Source organism: Capsicum annuum, chromosome 2 (assembly GCF_002878395.1).
Source record: "Capsicum annuum cultivar UCD-10X-F1 chromosome 2, UCD10Xv1.1, whole genome shotgun sequence".
NCBI classification, from domain to species: Eukaryota; Viridiplantae; Streptophyta; class Magnoliopsida; order Solanales; family Solanaceae; genus Capsicum; species Capsicum annuum.
Genome location: NC_061112.1, coordinates 152,554,868 through 152,575,758, shown reverse-complemented (window position 1 = coordinate 152,575,758; position 20,891 = coordinate 152,554,868). Strand labels below are relative to the sequence as shown.

Sequence of the window (20,891 nt, the reverse complement as noted above, 5' to 3'; positions counted from 1 at the left end):
TACTATTACCATACTAAATTAGTTCGGTGTGATTCGATATTTTATAGTATGGTAATTCGGTAACCATACTTTATTTAATTTTTAATTACATATATTCATATAAAAAAACTATAACTTTAAATTTTAAAAACGTCTTAATCATGTTACGCTAACAACTATCTTTGTTAATCAATTACACAAAAATAACATTTCAATCAAGATTGAATAGTTTGTGATACAAACTCTGAACAACAGTACCTAAACTTAAGCATAGTACTTCTAAATAATAAGCTTCCCCAAAAAATTATTTCTTAATAAAAGCTATTTTTGTGTTCAGTTGGCTGATATATAAATATATTTAATAATCTTAATATATATATGGGTTTTATATGTTATTAAAAAACTTCGGTGCGGTAAATGGTATTTATTGCATAAATATCAAATACCAAAATAATTTAAAATTCCTACCAAATACCACAACATCCATACCGAGATATAAAAATTGTCGATTTCGGTTTGATATTCGGCCCTAGTGACATATATAGATAAAGAGAGAGAGAAAGACGTTTAATTGAGTCTTTAAGAAACGGTTATTAAACTAAAATTACGTGGATATACTTTTATAAATAAGTTTAACTTCAATAATATTTTTTCGTGAGACATTGATGAACTATTATTACTGTTTAATTTCAATGGTAGTAGAATTTGCTAATCACACACATCATTAAGAAAAAAAATTAAACATTTAAATCAAGAAAATTATACCTTATCAATTCAAATTATATTTCTTGATTGGATAAAGACATTAATTTTAAGTGATCTTCAGAATGTATGAAAGAGTTCAAAGTATATATATTTGGTATATATGAAGATAATTTCATGGTAGAAGGATATGGCAGTTTAGTGAATTTGAAGTTTGCAGGAATGAAAAAAGTATTGAAAAAAGTATTGTGAAATTGAAATTGAGGAGAATTTTTCAAAATATTGTATTATCGTAATTTTAAGTTTTATTAAATGCAGTGTACAAACAAAATTACCATAGGGTTGACGTGATGATGTAGTTTGGGGTAACAATTGTTGATCAAAATTTAATGTCTACTTGTTAGAATCATATAAAGCAACACCCAAAACTTTCATTAAGAGAAAACCGAATTTTCTATGGTGTATAAAATATATTTTTATAACTGAGTCTATACGTTTCTTTAGAGGGATGGCTTTGGCTCAGCGGTAAGCTTGCTTACCGTGGTGTGTCAGGGTTGGGGGTTCGAAACGCCCCTCCAGTGAAGCTGGGGTGAGGGCGCGTAGGTCAGGTCCGGAGTGATCCCCCCTCCCCAACACCTACGGAGTGGGTATGAACCGGGTCGTCCCCCATGTCCAGAAGTAGATAAACAAAAATTAATTTTAACTATCATACGATGAAAAAAACAAAAGATCCCAAGACGAAAATAATCACGATTAATCGTTATACATTGCTAACATGAGACATGGAATAATCAAGAATCTCGAGTAACTGATCAAGCTATCGTAATCGCTAAAATAGTGATGAATCCTGTTAATAAACTGCATCCTATAGAAAGTCCATCTATTAACGTTTCATGTTTAAATTTATTATATTCGTCACAGTATTGAACAAGTAATAAAATATATATATTTATATATATTTTTTTTTTCAATCTGCACGACATCTAAAGATTATTATAATGTCAAAAAAAGTCTAAAAGCTTGGCCCCCAGAACGTGTTTTTCTCAATGAAAGGATTAATCTGTCATTACTCTTATTTCAAAGGAGTAAATCACATCATTTTAAAAGTTGCCAAAATGAGTATATTACCAAACCGCCAAGCTCGAAAAGGTTCGAATTACTTTCCCGCCTAGTCGGAACTATTAGCTCGCGCCAAATCCAACATTAGCTTCATTAGCAAACTTCTTCCTTCAACGCCGCTTTCATTCCATTTCTTCACAGTTTCAATACAGCAATTCGCCGTCTGAACTCCTTCAGCCTTTTGTTTTTCGTTTGTTAAACAACACCAACAGCAAATCTCGTTCGATTTAGATTTTGAACTTACGGTGTGGATCGAGTACAAATTCTAGGGTTTCTCGTCATCATTTTTTCTGTAAATGGACGGGTTTAAGCATCAGTCGTTTTTCCAAGATATCAAATCAAGGGAGGTTCATGGTTACAGAGGTTTGCCTTAAATACGCTTACTCGATTAACCCTACCTTTTTTATGTTACTTCTAACTCTTTTTTATCACATTGGGGGTAGCAGAAGGGGAATGGGGGAGGGGATTCACAAACAAAGTAAAAGTTTAGTTAATCAACCAATTGAGCTATTATTTTTTTCATTGCTGTTCCAGTTAAAAGGCGACCTTACATCAGTCATGAATCGTGTAATTTCAACCAAATTGGAGCTGTAGCAGTTGATCATGACGGGTTCACACCACCTCCAATGGCCTTAGCTTTCTGCAAGGTTGGATTAGCTTTATCTTTCATTTATCTGTTGTTGGGGTAAAAAATTGTGCTACTTCAAGATATTTAGGTAAATCATACAATTGGGCGTTTTTTTTTTCTGCAGACAGGTAAAAACTCGCATATTGTTGCTGTCACTGACGAGGGTGGCTACCTTAGCTTGTTTAACACTCGGGTGCCATTTCCTTCTTCTTCAACTCACCTGCAAAATGCAGGTAAAATATCTTGAGACTCTCTTAATTTAGCTTTTCAAGGTATCTTTTATGAGGGAATTTTAATGATTTTTTTGCAATTTACAGAAAAGGCTAAGGTATTAGAGTGGGTTGCTCATGATAATGCCATATTTGATGTATGTTGGATCAAGGTATGCCGCAGCTCGTTAGAATTCAGATGCTATTTTGTTAACTAAGGTTACTTTGTGTGTATCCAATGTCACGCGTAAGTGAAATTTGCGCAACTGAATAGACCAAATAGATCACGATAGGAGATATTATCTCGAAGCATCTATTCCTAAGAGGTCCACACTGAGGGGATTTTGCATAGGAATTAATTTAATGTTCAAACTAAGAACCAAAACTTCTATGCATTTTATTTCAGTGACGAGTATCAGTAGTATAGCCACAAGAGTTATGGCTGTGCTAACAATTTTATGCAAAATTATATTTCCATAATTGCTGTCAACCTTAAGTTTTTTCTAGAAGAAACAAAACTGAAGAGATTATTTTTTATTAAACGACAATAAGCTGTTTGAAACCATAATACAGTAGAAATAAGTAATGACCCCCCTTTCTACGTGTTACAGCCGGCAAAAGTTCTTAATTGGAGTTTCATCATCACACATCAGTGAACATTTTTCACCTTATATCACAAGGAAATAATTCTTTTTACACACAAGGGGCCTGTTGAGTGTTGAAGATTATCTTCTGTCAACCAAGATGTTCCGTTCCTAACAATTTAAACTTTTAGATGAGGTGATTCACACAACTCAACAAAAAGGAAGTTATAGGAACCAATTTATGGGTTGAAATGTGTGAAATAAGTTTTTGACATGATTAGTTTCTGTTTTCTATTTGATCTCTCTGAACTCTTTTCAAAACACATGTTCCTTATTAAAGATGAGATTTACTTGATTTTTCTTTGCAGGAAGATACCAATATCTTAACAGCTTCGGGTGATCAAAGTGTGAGATATAATTTCACCTCTTTTTTTTTGGGTAGTGTAGCTAATTAGTTTATTCGTCTTTATCAATTTGTTCTCTGCACTCAAAGGCAAATCCATGTTAGCAAAATGTCAAAAGCCAATATTTATTTGGCTGTTTGAAATGCTGTATTGATGTAATTGATTCAGTTACACAATCACTTTTCTTTCACATTTTTAACTAATTTCATGATGAACTTTTGCAGATAAAGGTATGGGATGCACAAGGAAAACAATGTGTGAGAGCACTAATGGGTCACACTGGGAGTGTGAAATCCATTTGTCCTCATCCTACAAATCATGGTAGGTTTGGGGTCTTCTATTTTCCTTTCTGGAGCCATTGGTTTTCTTCTACACTCTAGCAAAAGATACGATATGCCATCATTTTGATGTGTTATTTTTTCTTGTTCAATATAGATATTGTTGTCTCCGGTTCTAGAGATGGATCTTTTGCACTTTGGGACTTGAGGTGCCCTGACAGTTGCAGTGAAAACTGTTGCATACTGTAAGTACAGTGTTACTATCATTAATAAAAAGAAAGAATTAGAATTATTCATTCGTGACCCTTTGAAGAACTTTTCTATATTTAGGTCAATTGCCACCGTCCATGAGGCTCACATTTCTCCTTGTCAGAGGCGGACTAGACGTGGAAAGGTTAGTCTTATAATCATGACTTCAAAAGACTCAGCTCTCCATATTTTCATGCAACCAATTTTATCCTTACTTGGCACAACTATTTCAGGCTTCCTCTGTGAGCATTACATCTATTCTTTACCTAAAAGATGAGCTTTCCATAGCTAGTGCTGGAGCAGTTGACAGGTGATTGAAAAAACTTGCCATAGTTTTTCAAATTAAGCATGCAACTCAGACAGGGATTCATTGTGAGATTATGCATACTCACTCCTTTTCTCCATAAATTTCAGTGTCATAAAGTTCTGGGATACAAGGAATCTCAAATGTCCTGTTGTTCAGGCATGCCCTCATCCTGATGTATCAGCTCAGAAGGTGCTAACAAATATTCCATTTCAGATGCGTGTTTTAGAGTATTCAATTCCTTTAGCGTCTTCACTGCGTCTCAAAAGCATACAACAGCATCTAATCTTGCTTAAGATGTAACCTGGCTATCACTATGTGGCTAGTGATGTTGAGTTTGAAGGCTTGGTTGTAATTCAGAGGGTCCAATTTGTTGATATTCAGAAATCCCTGACGTGAGACCAATTTTCTCTCTTGTTCAGGCACCGCGATATCACGGAGTATCTAGTTTGTCTCAAGATTTAAATGGAGCGTTTATTTCTGCATCATGCATGGACAGCAGGTATTCCAATTCTTTGATGAGCATCTTTCAGTTTGGTTTATGTTTTTCTTTATCTGCAATATAACATATTCTTCATTATAATGCTTACTTGACAACCCAGGGATTTCTAGATTATGTGCGCCCAATGCACCCTCAAGAAAAACAATGTCACTTTTTTTACCATATACAAAAACCTATAGATGCAATGCCCAATATCTGATACATTTTCTCTCGCTTTTGCTGTCTCTTTCAGAATCTACCTGTACAATGTACTTCAGGCAGAAAAAGGGCCTGTTAAAACTTTCAAAGGATGCAAAATAGAATCATTTTTTGTTAAGGTGAGTGCTTTTCTCCATTTCTGCTGCTTGTGGCTTGGATACATTCCTTGCAACTAGGTGATAAAAGCTTTGATTTTGATGTAATTGCAGTCAGCTATAAGCCCTGATGCATCTCATATTCTCAGTGGTTCCAGTGATGGAAATGCCTACGTATGGCAGGTCAGTTTTTTCAACTATAAAGTCTTCTCACTGGAGTTTTCTCTGTGGTGTTAACTCATCAGCTTTATGAATCAGGTAAACAAACCTCTCGAAGATCCAATTATGTTGAAAGGCCATGATGGAGAAGTTACAGCACTGGATTGGTAAGTTTGCTCAGTGCTGTAGATTCTACCCTGGTGTACCAATTCAAATCTAAACCTAATTTTTGAAAACTAAACTGTTGCAGGTGCACATCAGAAACAGGCAAAGTTGCTACGTCATCAGATGATTTCACAGTAAGTTGTAGAGAAATATAGAATGTCTCCATGATCATAGTGTTGGATAAATGAACTAGGTTTATCCCAAGTACATGAATTTACGCATTTCATGAATCATAAAACTTAATGCATTGGTCTTAAGATGCATACACTGTTTTATTCATGAACTAATGGAGAAAAGTTTAGAATGAAATTAATGTACGTGTAATAGATTAGGTGCTTGTTAGAAAAATTCTTACAAATACCTAGGTGCTATAACCTTTTTATTTTAGCCAAATCAGCAGAAGCAACCCGTAAAGTTGCTGCCATGTGATCAGAAGGTCACGAATTCAAGCCTTGGAAACAACCTTGCAGAAATATAAGGCGAGGCAGCATACAATAGATCATTGTGGTCGGGCCCTTCCACGGACCCTGCGCATAGCGGGAGCTTAGTGCACCAGACTATCCTTTTTTCAGCAGAAGCAAAAAGAATTTCAAAAATGGAGTGGTCATCGTCTCCTAAGTTTCAATTATTTGTTGTTAGAGCCAAATTTCTTGAGGTACCTGTGACTGAGAATTCAGAAGTCTTTTTGGTGTGGCACTCTCCTGCAAAATTTTGTGATTCTTATTTTCTTATGTTTGTGTTTGCTTGCTCCTTTTTGGAAGTTGTCAATAATGTGTTTTTTCTACCAAATCTGTGCCAGGTGCGTTTTTGGAACATCCACAACAGTTGTTACTCAAACATAAGATCTCCATCATCCATTCGAAGGAGAGTAACAGCACTTTCTAGTATGCAACGTCGGAAGCTGTTTTCAGATGAAAAACCAGCAAGCATCAAGAATGGGTCTGCTGGCTGTGACTCAAACTTGGCATGTCATCAAGACTTGCCTGATCCCATCACTGTCCCTGAAATGAGTACTCCAGTATCAAAGAAGAGAAAACCTTTACCAAGTTTTGAACCTCAAGAGAACTTTGAGAAAACCCCAGAAGCTTCAAAGAGAAGTCCTTCATCTGTTCTGAATCCCCCTTCCTCTTTGAGGAAGACAATCAGAGATTACTTTTTAGTCACTCCTCCTTCAGGCTTACACAGTAAATGACAACCTCTAGCTTGAAGAATGTAGCTTTCTGCTTATACATAGCAAACAGGTTCAGATATACACTCCGTCAAGGATTATGGCAAAGACTCTTTGTTAAGTAGCTCCAAGTTTTCCATCATTGTGAAAATAACCAAAAAGTTACTGCTGAAAGAGTGATTGCTTTGTGTATAGATGCTTGGTATTTTCATTACAAATTGGATTAGTTCACAGCTTGGTTTGGGGAAGTATTATGTAAGCTAGCTATTTAAGAAAATACCTTAGCTTTCACAATCTCTTTTTCAAAAAGCAAAAAGAAAAGGAGGGGAGGTTGGAATAGGCTGATTGAGTTATTACATGTTATTTGATCTTTTTTTCGAGTCCATTCATTTTGACTTGAGCAAACTTTGAGAGAGGTTAGTTCATGATTTGTAGCTACTGCTCTTGATTGCTGAGAGCTATATACTGAATACTAATATTTTGCCGACACAATCTTCTTTTAATGATAATCGTCAAGTTAGGGACTCTACTTTACCTCATATCAATTTTAGAACAAGGCTATAACTGGATAGGCCTATTAGCATGTAGATCACTAGCAAGCTAGCAATTTGTGTTGTTACATGCCATAATCTAAGAAAATGCAACAGTTTAAATTTGATGGCAAAAAATGAAAGGTCTAAAATGCTTTCTCATTTTATTAGTTACGATATGCTTTCTCATTTTATTAGTTACGATGGAAACATGATATGCTTCCGGGTATAGTGTGTGCAAATCTTATTCTTACCTAGATATAATGCAAGTAGAGGGATCATAGCAAAAGGGAAAATCAAATAATGTATTATGTGATACATGACTAACTTATTTACGTAATATATATATATATTCGAGAAAACACATAGAAGGCTTTTCTAAAAATTGAGTATAAAATATTAATAGAATCACAGGTGTCCGCATGACTTGTTCTTAAATTTAAAAGGATTGACCTTAAATCAAACACTCAACAATAAATAAAAATTCATATAGCCAAACTATTAAGGTTATCTCATTTTTTATTATTTAGAATGACATGTTCTTAAAGCACGCGCAAATTACTTTTACATCATGCGCTAAATTTTCGCATAAAAGACGCAACTTTAGGAATTGGGATCGATGTTAGGATTGCATAATTATTAACTTTATTCTTAGACTTGTCGAAAAGATAAAAATAATTACTAGTCCACTTTATTCTTTCCCCCCTCTAAAATATTAGAGAAGCACTTACATAAAGTTGCCCGTGAACTTTCAATGATAAAACAAATTACACGGGACCAAAATTTAAGGAATACAAAGTTTTAGTATTATTATATTGATAATTGATTTCTAAACACGGGTCCGATGCACCATAAAGCTCCTGTTACGTGGACGTTTCGGAGAAGAGATTATACGTAACGTTATTCTATGTTTATGTAAGAGATTATTCTCACGATTTAAATTTGTGATCACATGATAATAATTATACCCGTTTCTATTATCTTTACTCCTAAGAACCGATATATTTTCCTTAGTCATTATAATTTAACCTTTATAGTCTTCTAAAATTTTTTATTCCAACTTGTGCAGTCCCTTTAATATAATTTACTGATAGGTGGGATCAATATTTAATTGCAATCTAGGCAATGGTTAAGCAGTTACGATCGCAAAGAATCTTAGCACTGGTCATACTACAGTCTAACCTTACTCTGCAACGTTTGTTCGAAAATTTCACAGTTGTTATAGAGAATTGTTGTTATATATGTATAGTAATATTTATATTTAAATCTCATTTAACTATTATAAACAAAAATATACAAAATTTAAAAGAGTATGAATATAAAAAAAGGGAAACATTAGTAGCTTCTTTGTCTGAAAGTTATGAAATAACTAATGTGTACCATTTAAATACCATTTTTGTATTTTAATTAGATATTCATAATTGAAATTTACTGTGTTCATGTCATTGATGATGATTGTCATAAATATTTTAGGATTTTATTTTGTACATAATATATTTCTTACAAAATATTATTACATAATATTTGATTATGCTGTTATAGAGAGATAATTATAAAGAGTGGACCGCTATAATAAACGTCGCTGCTGTTATAGATAGAACAGCGTTATGAAGAACTAGAATATCACATGAAAAATCAATATCACAGAAAATCTGACCGCTATAGTCATCGTAATGAGATGACATTGCAGGGAGGTCCGATTGTATTAGTAATTTATCATTTATTAGTTATTAGTTCAATAATTTTCAAAGAGTTTGAGAATCTAAGATTGATTCTTTTTATTAATTTATGAGCTAAAGCTACATTTATGTATGGGTAACCTTAAGATTATAGAACTTACCTCATAATTGTGTAACGGTTTTTGTTATTATTTTCAATAAAGCACAGAATATAATATTGATAGATTTGAAAAGATACATTCATGTACCTAAAAAGGAAAAGTCTTATCTAATGACTATTTTAATTGATACCTTCCAAAAATTAAATTAGATGAAATCAAGGAGATTTTTTAATGTTTTTTCAATACTATTTTTATCATTAAATGACTAAATAAAGTGTATATATATTCAAATTTATATTTTTAAAGTATAATTACTAAGACTAATTTAATAAAATACATCCCTAATAAATATTTTTTAAGGAGAGTGTCAAGTCAATAAAAATCAACAATTTTAAAACGGAGGAAGTAACTTAAAATATTTATCAATATTGACTAGGCATGTATCTTAAGAAACAATAACTAATATGAGTAATTTTATTATATTACCTTTTATAAATTAATAAAATTAATATTTTAAAAAATAGATTGAATAATGAGTATGTAGTATTTAATTTCTAGGGTAAAATTGACATAAATGACTAACTTATTCATAAGTTCTTTTACGCGCCATGAATGTATGTTAAACACACCAACTTTTCTAATAAGATGAGTTTGTTGATAGGGACAACAATTAAACTCGTGCTTTTATAAAATTTTACAAAAGAAATTTCTTGTCATGCAAATTAACCTCTCTAAATAATATTGAGCAAAATTACTTAAAATATAATATGAATCACAATAATTAATAATTTAAAATATTTTTAAGATATAAAATAAATTGATTGACTTTCGAAATTTTGTCAGTGACAAAAATGAGTATAAAATACAATAATTACTAATCTAAAATATTTAAAATATTTAGTTGACTCTCAAAATTTTATCAATGCCATAAAAATTGAGACAAAGGTTAAACAACATATATTATTTAAAAATAACATAAAAATTATTATAAATTGCAAAAGTTAATTAACAATTTAAAATATATAAAAATTATATAAAATTTTTGATTGGTTATCTAAATTCTATCTGTATCACGTAAATTGAGAGAGAAAAAATATATACATTGAATCTGTGCTAGCACGAGCTCCGTTATAGTATCTTGTTTATATATACACCTTGGCACTTCCTTGTTTTCATTTAGTTGTCAGCATACATTTTTATACGATTTTTTCAAAAAGAAAAATAATTGGAAGTATGATTTGATATTCCTCATTATTTTTTTACGTCCTTCTTAATTATTATTATTATTATTATTTTGATAATTGTGGTGTCCGGGCCAGCTTGCGCGCACCTCGACTAAATTCACGGGATACCTGCCACCTCCCATCAGCAACAGGTACCAGGTAACTCTGTCCACCAAGGCTAGAGTTATTTTAAATGTAATAAATTATTTTAAAAAATTATTTTTAATATAAATGACAACTAAATGAGAAGAGAGGGAGTATTTCGTACTAATGTTTATGCCACCTTATTTAAAAGTTCTCTAAGTTGTTCAAAAGAGATTATTTTTAATAGAGATCCACATCCTAATTTTTGAAAAATAAAATCTTAGTTTAAAGATTTATATGTACTTTAATTTTATAAGTGCAAAATATATATTTTATTATGTCAACGTTAAAAATTTTGTCAGGTACGATTCTAGAATAAGGCAAATGAATTCCTTGTTTTAATGTTCTCAAAATTCAAATGAGTACCTCTTCATAGCTATGTATAGGTGATGAAATTCAAATCCAGAATCTTTGATGTGTTCTATTACCGTAATGATTTGTTTGCTCCATATCGTATTAAAAAAACTTAAATAATTTGATATACTCCCTCCCTTTTATAATAAATGAATTATTGGATTTTGACTCACAGATTAAGAAAAAGAATCAAAGACATAAATTTAACATAGTTTTCCATTTTTACCCTTGTTTAAAGTACAAAATCATATTTATTTTATTTCTTTTCAGTTTATGGACCTCTTGGTTGTCAAATCCTCAAGGGTAACTTTGAAATTTTTTTTCAATGGTTCACTTATTTTGAAAGATAAAAAATACTCCAATAATTCATTTATTATGAAACGGAGGGAGTATAATTTTCTATAGTTATTTATCATAAATCTACAACATTACTACGTACCAAAATTTTCAAATTTCTGACAAGTGCTGGTAACATATGGAATTATTTGTCTAATTGTCTAAGTACGTATATAGTACATGTGGAGACAAAAGAATTACACTTTTTAAAAATTTTAAATAGAGAGAGCTAGTAAAATGAAAGAGCAAAAAGAATAATGAAGAAGACTTGAAAGTATGAGAAACAGTATAGCATATTAAATTATCCGTCCTCTCAACAAGATTTTATTTCAGTATTGAATTATTGTTTACAAAGATTTAGTTACTGTTTCAATGATAGAGCCAAACAGTAACGTTTTCAGGCATTTCAGAATATTTTATATTTCTTCTGTGTTAATGCAACAATGGTTTCATCAATTTTAATTAAGGAATATCTATGTAAGTTATTGTACGTTTATTTGGTAGGTGAGGGCTTTTGTATGAAACTTTGACCTACAAGAATTAATAGTTAAACAAAAATGTATATAGTAGTATATGATTTTTTAAAAAAAAATTTCAATGGCATGAAGAATTTTTTTCTTATCCCCCCTTTCTTTTCCTGTACAATTGCCCAAACAATATTTGTGTGTTTTCCTCGATTCAATGTGTAAAATAATTATAAGAGATCATTTCCAATTAATAAACTTGAGTAGATTAGAAAAGGTCCTCTAATTAATAAATTAGTGGAAAATTAGCTAGATCTTTGTAGTTTTTCAATAGTACATTTCGAGTAAGAAATGATAGCTTTTCTTCTTCTTTTTTTCCGGGCAAAATACAAAGAGATGATAGTTGAAAATCCTGCAACAAACAAATACAATGAAACAAATCAATTCCCCAAAAAGAAAAAAAAAATGAACCAAGAAAACAATTTTATGCAAAAACCTCATGAAATAGTTGAATATATTTATGGTTAACTTTAAAATGCGACCTATTCATGATAAGATATAGAGGTCAAAAGTCAATACGTCTTTATTATACATAATTGATTGTATAATTTTTTTTATATTATTAGTTGGCGCATATATAACTTAATATACTCACAATTGCTTTTAATTTTAATATATAAACTAACATTTCAAAAACACGAATGAGATTAATATCAGTAAGTGCATTGCCGAGAAATCTTATTAATAGTTAAGTTAGTTGAATCTCTGAACTTTCATCTTATTGGTAAATATTTGATTTTTTATTTTGTAGTTCACAATAAATATCACCCCAAATGATATATAACGTAAAAATTCTTCACAGATACAATTCTTTTTTTTTTTTTTCTTTCTATTGAAAGAAATATGGTAGACGGTAGTGCCATTTACCAAATAGGATGTCCCATTAAGTACTTTTACTTGATTAGGAAATACTAATTGAAACCCTTATTTAAATGTGCTTAGTTTCTTTTACTTCCACTAGCTTCCATCTCCCCATATTAATGCTTATTGCCTTCTCTTCTCTTCTCTTCTCTCTCTCTCTTATCATACTTTCAAGTCACTCTATTTGCAGTTTTACTTGCTACCTGTCTCCTCCAATTCTAGGGTTTTCTAATTTTCTCATCCCAAATAACCAAAAAAAATAAATAGATAATCAAAACTCTAGTGGCTACCATGCTCTTACAAGAATCAAGGTACATATAGCTTATTGAAAGACTTTGCAACTACCAAAAGGAAAATTAAGGTATCTTTTTATTTGTTTCTTCAATTTATATAGGTCTGACAGGCCTATAAAATTCCCTTCATTGTGTAGATCTGTTAGCAAGTAACAGTTTCTTGATAGTATGTTTTTGACAACATGTGTCTGAAGGACAATGATATGAAATTACATTAATGCGTGTGTGTGTGACTTTTGATTAGTTTTGTTTATGTTCATGTTGTTTTGATGTAAAAAAAAGACTTGTTTCACGGAACTTTGCAGGTGGAATGTCGGATATACTTAAAGGCAGCACAGTAAGTTTACAATATGCGTCACTGTTTTGGTAGAAATTAAATCAAATTAAACTGGCCTGGCACTCATAGTAAGTGCATATAACTAGTGTGACAGTGTGCTTTAGTAAAGTGAGCATCAAGATTACTGTTAATTTCATGTCAAAAATAAAGGGCCATTTTGATTAGGCTAGGAAGATAGAGGAGATTAATGTTAGCTAGGTTTATATTTATCATTTGAGGCTTTTGTTAATTTGCTATTTGACTTTTGTGCAAAGGAATTTTCAACATAAAAGAAACTGTCAGTCTACCTGAAACTTTAGTTGATTTTATTTATTCAGTACTTTTTCATCATAGTTACAAACTAAGTTAAGATGAGTTTTAGAAACACTACATGAGAGAAGTCCTTGAGAGTATTTCATTGGACAAACAATTTTGCTCCACTGTTAATAATACTTATGCTATGATCATATGAAACCTATTTCTGCCCTGATCCTAAAATATTTTAGATTAATAAATGTCATTCTTAATAACTTGTACTTAGGGACTCATCTTAATTAACAAAGATAGTAGACATATATAGTTGACTATAATTATTCCCACTTCATTAGGGAGTTCAAACTAAATCATAAGTTAGTTAAGTCGGTGTTTAGTTAAGTCAGTGTAAACAATATTTTACACCATCATGCCATTCAAAATATCCTAATCTTGAAAGTAAGATAACTTATTCGCTACAACAGATAAAAATAACGTGATGGTTTAACATTATTTACATTGACGACGGCGTATAGTTAATGCTGTGTTTCTATCAACACATAACTTTTCATCAGGGTCTTAAATTCAAGATTATGGTACCTTAAACATGTTCCTTTGTAGCATATGTTAGTAGCAGGTAAAATTATGTCACCAATCAGTCAAAATGTAAAGAGTCCTATTAATTACAATGCTACTTCTATGTACAAACAGCAGGCAAATTAGATGGCTTCTTCAAGCAGCTACTCCAACCCTCCATGTGCAGCTTGCAAATTCTTGAGAAGAAAATGTTTGCCAGGTTGCATCTTTGCTCCTTATTTTCCTCCAGAAGAGCCACAAAAATTCGCCAACGTACACAAAATATTTGGTGCAAGCAACGTAAGTAAACTCCTGAACGAAATTCAAGCTCACCAAAGAGAGGACGCGGTTAACTCTCTAGCTTATGAAGCTGAAGCGCGTATGAAGGATCCAGTTTATGGTTGTGTTGGCGCGATTTCAGTTCTGCAAAGACAAGTTATACGCCTTCAGAAAGAACTTGATGCTACTAATGCTGATTTAATGCGATATGCTAATCGCGAAGTGAACAATCAACAAAGGAATTTGAATTATGGGAGAAGTGGAATTGATCAAACTCATTATGGATACTGTGTTCCAAGTTATATTCCTCCTAATACTACATGGAACAACCCTGAGGCAGATGATGATAGTAACATGTGAAATTTATGTTCCAGTCATGATGTTTTGATCAGTACTAGTACTTGTTTAATTTGTGTGATGCTATATATATTTATATAGCTATTGATATAACTAATAACGTGTTGATCATTATTATTAATTGCTCCTTATTGAATGGGCAATTAAGTGCTTCCGTATTGTACAAAAGCTGAATTATATATATATATATATATGGTGATGGTGATTTGGGTATTGTTTAAAGTTTTATGTGGCAATGCATGTCCCGGACATTTTATATAAAACTTTTTAAGTCCATTTTTGTGAGTTGTTTTATAGTATTAAGTTAGTTCAGCTTCAATGAAGGTAAGTTCTCATGGCAACAAAGGCAAAGAAAATATTAAGTGAGAATCGATTCAAAGTCCTTTTGATATTAACTCAGCTTCAACTAAAAGCGCGCATCATTCTGCCTCTTTGTAGCATGTATGTCTACAAGTAGCTAGCAATAGCATTAGATCAATTCTATGAAATATGTACATAAAATACCACTTTTGTTCCTCTCGTGTCATTTAATTTGGTGGAAGAAGAGGAGAAGTGTGGAGAACTAAGAGCAAGATGCAAAAGATGTTTATGATCATCTTGGATTTTGAATTCAAATTCCAAATATGTATTCCCTTTTATTTAGGAAAATTTTATCCCAATGTGAAACATTCCTAACCACAAAAGAAAATTAAAATAAATAAATAAAGATGCTTTAACTATAGAGAGGACGTCCTAGTTATCTCCCCCAGAGAAGTGCAGTGGCCCATATCTAGTAAAGTTCAAAGCTAGCCGTCAGAATATTGTACACTAATAAATGATCTGAAAAGGAAATATTTTTTCTTATTTTAAACATCTGTCCTTCTTAATTTATTGTTTTTTTATATTGTAACATAATTAAATAATCAATCCGTTGGTACCAATGACTTGATTAATAAAATTTCTTCAGCCCTTTTTTAAGTGGTTGTTTCAATAGGCCTAATTAGGCAATTCTAATATGTAAAATTGTACTGCGATGCGTCATAAAATAATAGAAAGGCAAAGCAAGTGATGTAGAAAAAGAATTCGGAAAAAGAGATTTTATTTCTCTTGGAAGTGATATAAAGTGAATTAAATTAATTCCCTACATATAACAGAAGAAAAATTGTTTGAAAGCTAATAACAAGCTCTGCCTCTTCACAAAAGTACTTGCAAACTTTTAATTTAATCTAAAAATTGCACAAACCCACAATTTAAGTTTCACTTATTACAAAAAATCTCATCTTTTCAAACATACTACAAAAATTTCATTTTTCTCTAAAAATACATATACATAGCTTTCTATGTATATGCCGGCCCTGTTATTTATATGAATCGGCTTTGTTATGTATATGTCGGTCTCGTCATACTTTTTATGTATATGTCGGCCTTTGTTATGTATATGAATCGGGAGAGAGTAAAGAGTGTAAATAATTCTAATAAGGTTGGGATTTATGTTATTTTTACTAATTTAATTGCATGCAAGCCTATTTAGGAAACTATATTGCCAGATATATTTACTTGATTGCAAGCTACTTTCTTAAACTGAGGTATAAAGTGAGTCTGCTAAACTGTGGCAAATAACACGACCATATTTTTAAAAATTTATGTGGCAATCCAATTAATTGAAATACCAACCACCTTCCAACTTGACTTAATTCACCTTTGGCAGAATCATATAACATCAGTTCCTCTCGCTTTAGTACACTAAACTGTCATTTTTAAAATTGGACCGAGATCGTACTTGGGCTTCCAGCTTCTACCAAATGAATAGCATATGTAAAAATTAATGTGAGTATAAATTTGTGACTAGTGTGATAGGGATCTTTTACCATACTAATCTGTGGATGGTAACATTTTGTCAAGTTGAATTAAATAATATTTGGCAGTGTCCTGGTCTAAGCTATACAACAACAGTAACCCTATACAGATGCCTAGTGTTATAGGGTCCGGAAAAAGTGTTGTTCTTCCATGTGAGATGAACCGATAATAATGTGAACCCACACAAGTATTCCCAGCAGCTAGCGACAATTCCAATTCTTGTCCCCTCCTTTCAATTTCTCTCTCAATAAATGCTCTTTAATTTTATACTCTCTCTAGTACTGCCTCATTGAATCATCATGCAACTCTAGTTCTACATTAATATTTTATGTTGAAGTTTATTTCTTTCGGATTAGATAAAGGGGCAGATCAAGGAGATTTGGGATGGGATGGGATGGGATGTGTTGTTTGTTGAAAATCAAATACAAGCACAAAGTCATCGCAGTGGAAACAAGAAATAGTAAGCAACTTACCGTTGTTTGTTGTAAGTGCGGGTAGAAAACGGTGTTTGATGTTACGTGACCGTTTAGTACGTGAGATAAGAATAATCATCTCGAGATAAAATTTGAGATCAGCTCTATATCATGTTTGGTTTGACATAGTATTAACTAGTCGATCCCAATTCTCAAACTTATTTTATCCCATCAATTGTACTAAAATAATGGGGTTTCTAGCGCATATGAAAACTGAGATAAATAACCTCACGAGCAGGGGCGGAGCCACCTTTCATCCAAACCCCTTTCGACGAAAAATTGTATTATTTTTGCATGGTTACTAATATTTTTTTTATGTATATATATAGTAGAAATTGAACCCATTCGACTAGTTCATATGTTTGCCTCTGAACCTTTCAATGAAAATTCTGACTCCCCCGTCTGCACTGCTCACGGAATAGTCTTATTTATCCGATCCCATACCACACAACCCCTCTGATAAAAGAAATCCTAAAAGTCTTCTAGTCTACGTTTATTGCGTTAAGTATACAGTAATTGTTTAATTCCAAAAACAATAAGTTCTTAGTAAGTGTATGCATAAATGTATGTGCCAACAACTAATTTTACTTGTACAAAATTCAATGCAACTTGAAGTAAGGTTAGGTACTCTTACAGTGGGCAAGGGGACAAATGACAAGCATCCGGCAAGTGTCTACTCTAGACGATATGAACAAGTATTTGTGGTTGGCTGTGTCTACAAATGACAAGTACGTACTTTCCCAAGTGTCTAGACGACATGCCCACGTACTTTCCCAAGTGTCTAGACGACATGCCCAATATTGTAAATTTTATTAGTGTAGAAATTGAAATTTTGTGGACTTTATAATAAGAGTTTAATTTTTATTAGAGTTTTTTATCCTAGATCTTAAATTACAACTATAAAAAGGGATCAAATATTCCTTTAAAAGACATCTCCAATAATACGAATATATCATAAAATTCATGAAATATTCATAAATCTCAAATATCTCAAGATAATTTCATAAACTCATGTAATAGATAATTTCATATAAACTCATGTAATATCACAAAGTGATCAAAACCCCTCAAGAAGATCCACAAATCCTCTTTTCATGGAGATTAAATTCAAATATTCCTACGTTCGAAAAACACGCCACTAACTGCCCTTGATATACGATATACGAAGAAAATCAATGTCAAATCCAAATAGTTCTGCGTTCGAGCAATACGCTATTGACGACCCTCGAATTATGAAGAAATTAAATCAAGAGAGAAGAATCAAGGGAGGAATCGTTTATCAATAAGAATTCTCGTTTCTTCATATTTCATTTGTGATTGCAATTTATAGATCTGTCAATGTAAAATTATGTTGGAAACAAGTGTGTGTAATATAAATAACATCCCTTCATCTCTAGCTAGAGCCCCAGATTCTAGTTTTCACGATTAAAAAAAAAAATCGCAATGAGAAGTGTTTTTCTTTTGAATGTGTCATATGAAGAATCTCTAGCTATAGGGCCGAAAGCAATGGCAAGACGGAAATCGATTTTGCGGAAAGGCCGGCTGACTTGCAGAATCGCTTGCCTAGTTAATCGGTACTAGGTAAGCGGCGGTGGAGGAAGGGGAGGTTTTAAATTAGAGAATTTCCTCTGCTTCCTTACGTAACTTTTTATGAATATAAACTCTCATTCATTAGATATATATAATGTGCTGAATAATTGTCTGTTTGATTTGTCATTTTATAATTAATTTTCTCGCCCATTTTCGTTTTCCCTTCTCCTACCTATTTATTTTTAGCCAAAAAAAGTGAATGCTATATATCTCTAGGGGAAAATACCTAGGAAGAGCTAGGTATATCTATATCTATAATAATCTTTACAGCAATAGGAAATAATTGAAGGGTATATATATTTCCAATTAACAACCGAAAATGTATGTGTCGTGCAATGTCAAGCAAAAGGGAAATTCCTTGAGGCGCACGCGCACGCAATATTGAAAATTGAAATTGAAGAAAAGTAGCCCTTATTTCCTTTAGGATACACAGCCAACGAAAGAGAAAGTTTAACCACAAAAAGAAATGAAGGAGAGGTGTTCGTTCAAGTATTCCATCTTTTCAAACATTCAAGAATCCATCACATCCTTCGTCCAATTCCTCCTGTTTATAAAAAGAGGCCCCTACTAACCGCCCTAAGATCCCCTTGCCTCTGGGCCCCTGTACTCCTTCATTAATTTGATTAATTTTAAGTGATACTTGTAATTTAAAAAGTAAAACATCCCTCAACTATGATCAAATTTGCTACGAGTCCTGTTATCTTTGAACTAAATTTCAATCTTTTTTTGCTAACATGACATCTTTTTAGCTGATGTGACATCTTTGACGTGACCCGTATTATTATGTAATAAAGGTGTCACGTCAGCACAAAAAGGGTGACAAAAATATGCTGAAATTGAGTTTAGAGGAAAGGTGGGGGAGTGAGATGTTGTTTTCAGTTTCACAAAAATCTGTACTTTGACAAAACAACTTAAGCACAAGTTCAAGAATAAATCAAGAACACTTACGAAGTTTCCAACACATTCAACACAAGATCAATAACGACCTTTCAAAGAAGTGTGTTTTCAGTATTTTAAAAAAAATAAAATTAAGTAGAAAAAGCCAAGTCTTTCGAATTCACAGAGTGTCCTTAAGGAAATAATTCCCCTCAAGCACCCGAGGTTGCGAAATTTTTCTCTCAGAATAAAATGGCTTAACAATCCGACTGTAGCGGTATCTCAAACAATCGATTCTCTTCGAACTCACTCAACAGTTAGATGATCACACGGAACATTTTAGAGCATTTTAGAAGACAGGAAATGTTTTCAAGTGCAGAAAAACTCGTACTAAACTTGTGAAAGAATGCAGGTTTATATAGCCATTAAGTGTTCCTTTCGAAAGGTGGTAATGGTTCACCGAAAAGGTGTATCCTTTCTGAACAGTCATGTCTGTCCATTCAAAAGAGTGCGTCTTTTCTGAAGAACCACTACCATCCAAATAGTCATACCTTTTCCCGAAATAGTGTGTCTTTTACTTGAAGAGTTGTATTCTTTCCAAACAACTTTTCATTTTCCGTTCACACTAATTGAACCCAACAGGAGAGGGTAATAGAACTCATGTGAAGTTAGAGTGTGTCGTAGCAACTTTAACCATAATCAAAGAGGTACAAGATGGTTATCTCTAATTTAAACCTTCAATAATCATTATATGTATTGGATAACTTTACTATTAAGTCTTTGATAAATGAGAAAAAACGAGTTCAGCATTTTTCGGTCTGCTAAAATCGAATATGAGAATTCATGATTCTCTACCACTTGATTGAGCGCTGAGAATTTAAAAATTACTCACATTATTTGTGTGTGATACTTTCTGGTTTAACCTGTTATGTAAAGAATACCACGTGCCTCCATTATTTTAAAAGAAATTAACTTTAAAGATTTCATTTCTCGTAGTGAAATAATATACAATCGCAAATATTAAGCGTTTAAACATTTAAGATTTTGTAAGGGGTGTTTCTTCCTTTATTTTTTAATCAAAGACCTTAAATTCAAGCTCTAACCCTGAGTAGAATAAATTTCTGATGGAAAGTGCTTTCTCTTTAAATAAATTTTACGCGATGCAAATTTAAATTGATCGGCATCCTAATACAAATAGGAACTCACCTCTACATTATTAATTAGAGGTTTCAGATTCACACAACCTTAAACGTAAATTTTTTTAATCAGAAACACTTTTTTCATATGTAGATCTAATGTAACACTGGATCAGAATCTAAAAGAACCTCAAATTCAACCTCATTCAGTTTCAAATTATGGCATCCTTTTTATCAATCAATATTAAAGTTGCAAGATATTGATTCTATATATATTCATATATACTCTATAGAGTTGAAAATGATAATTCTTTCATGTCATTGGTAAAGTCCCCCTGAGTAAACCAGGGGCATGCGCAGTTTGACTTTGGTCAATGGACTCAACAAAGGGTCCGGGGAATTAATGAAAGTT

The 20,891-nt window shown here is 32.2% G+C and overlaps 2 protein-coding genes across 5 annotated transcripts; both read left to right on the top strand.

Annotated features, from left to right (window-relative positions):
- The first annotated feature begins 1,748 nt into the window (after positions 1-1,748).
- On the top strand, positions 1,749-7,128 carry LOC107860677 (denticleless protein homolog A). Its single transcript, XM_016706119.2, has 16 exons — positions 1,749-2,163; positions 2,335-2,447; positions 2,553-2,661; positions 2,746-2,810; positions 3,590-3,628; positions 3,850-3,946; positions 4,061-4,148; positions 4,234-4,297; positions 4,386-4,462; positions 4,567-4,648; positions 4,879-4,958; positions 5,191-5,275; positions 5,366-5,434; positions 5,510-5,577; positions 5,661-5,709; positions 6,375-7,128. The coding sequence occupies exons 1-16, from the start codon at positions 2,097-2,099 to the stop codon at positions 6,765-6,767; spliced, it is 1,545 nt and encodes a 514-aa protein (XP_016561605.1). The 5' UTR covers positions 1,749-2,096; the 3' UTR covers positions 6,768-7,128.
- A 5,425-nt stretch (positions 7,129-12,553) lies between these two features.
- LOC107861485 (LOB domain-containing protein 25) lies at positions 12,554-14,779 on the top strand. 4 transcript variants are annotated; one of them, XM_016706824.2, is made up of 3 exons: positions 12,554-12,856; positions 13,094-13,125; positions 14,071-14,779. In XM_016706824.2, the coding sequence occupies exon 3, from the start codon at positions 14,080-14,082 to the stop codon at positions 14,569-14,571; it is 492 nt and encodes a 163-aa protein (XP_016562310.1). In that variant the 5' UTR covers positions 12,554-12,856; positions 13,094-13,125; positions 14,071-14,079; the 3' UTR covers positions 14,572-14,779. The 4 variants fall into 4 exon arrangements, with proteins under 4 accessions (XP_016562310.1, XP_016562308.1, XP_016562309.1 ...); XM_016706822.2 differs by having other exon boundaries at positions 12,555-12,856; positions 14,068-14,779; XM_016706823.2 differs by lacking the exon at positions 13,094-13,125 and having other exon boundaries at positions 12,562-12,856.
- Positions 14,780-20,891: the final 6,112 nt, after the last annotated feature.

What these genes read in the sequence shown, in the direction of transcription:
- LOC107860677 (XM_016706119.2), top strand. Translation starts at nt 2,097, where the DNA reads ATGGACGGGTTTAAGCATCAGTCGTTTTTCCAAGATATCAAATCAAGG. An exon ending in AGTGAAAACTGTTGCATACT is followed by an intron (nt 4,149 to 4,233) that starts GTAAGTACAGTG and finishes TTCTATATTTAG; the next exon opens with GTCAATTGCCACCGTCCATG. An exon ending in GAAATGCCTACGTATGGCAG is followed by an intron (nt 5,435 to 5,509) that starts GTCAGTTTTTTC and finishes TTTATGAATCAG; the next exon opens with GTAAACAAACCTCTCGAAGA.
- LOC107861485 (XM_016706824.2), top strand. Translation starts at nt 14,080, where the DNA reads ATGGCTTCTTCAAGCAGCTACTCCAACCCTCCATGTGCAGCTTGCAAA.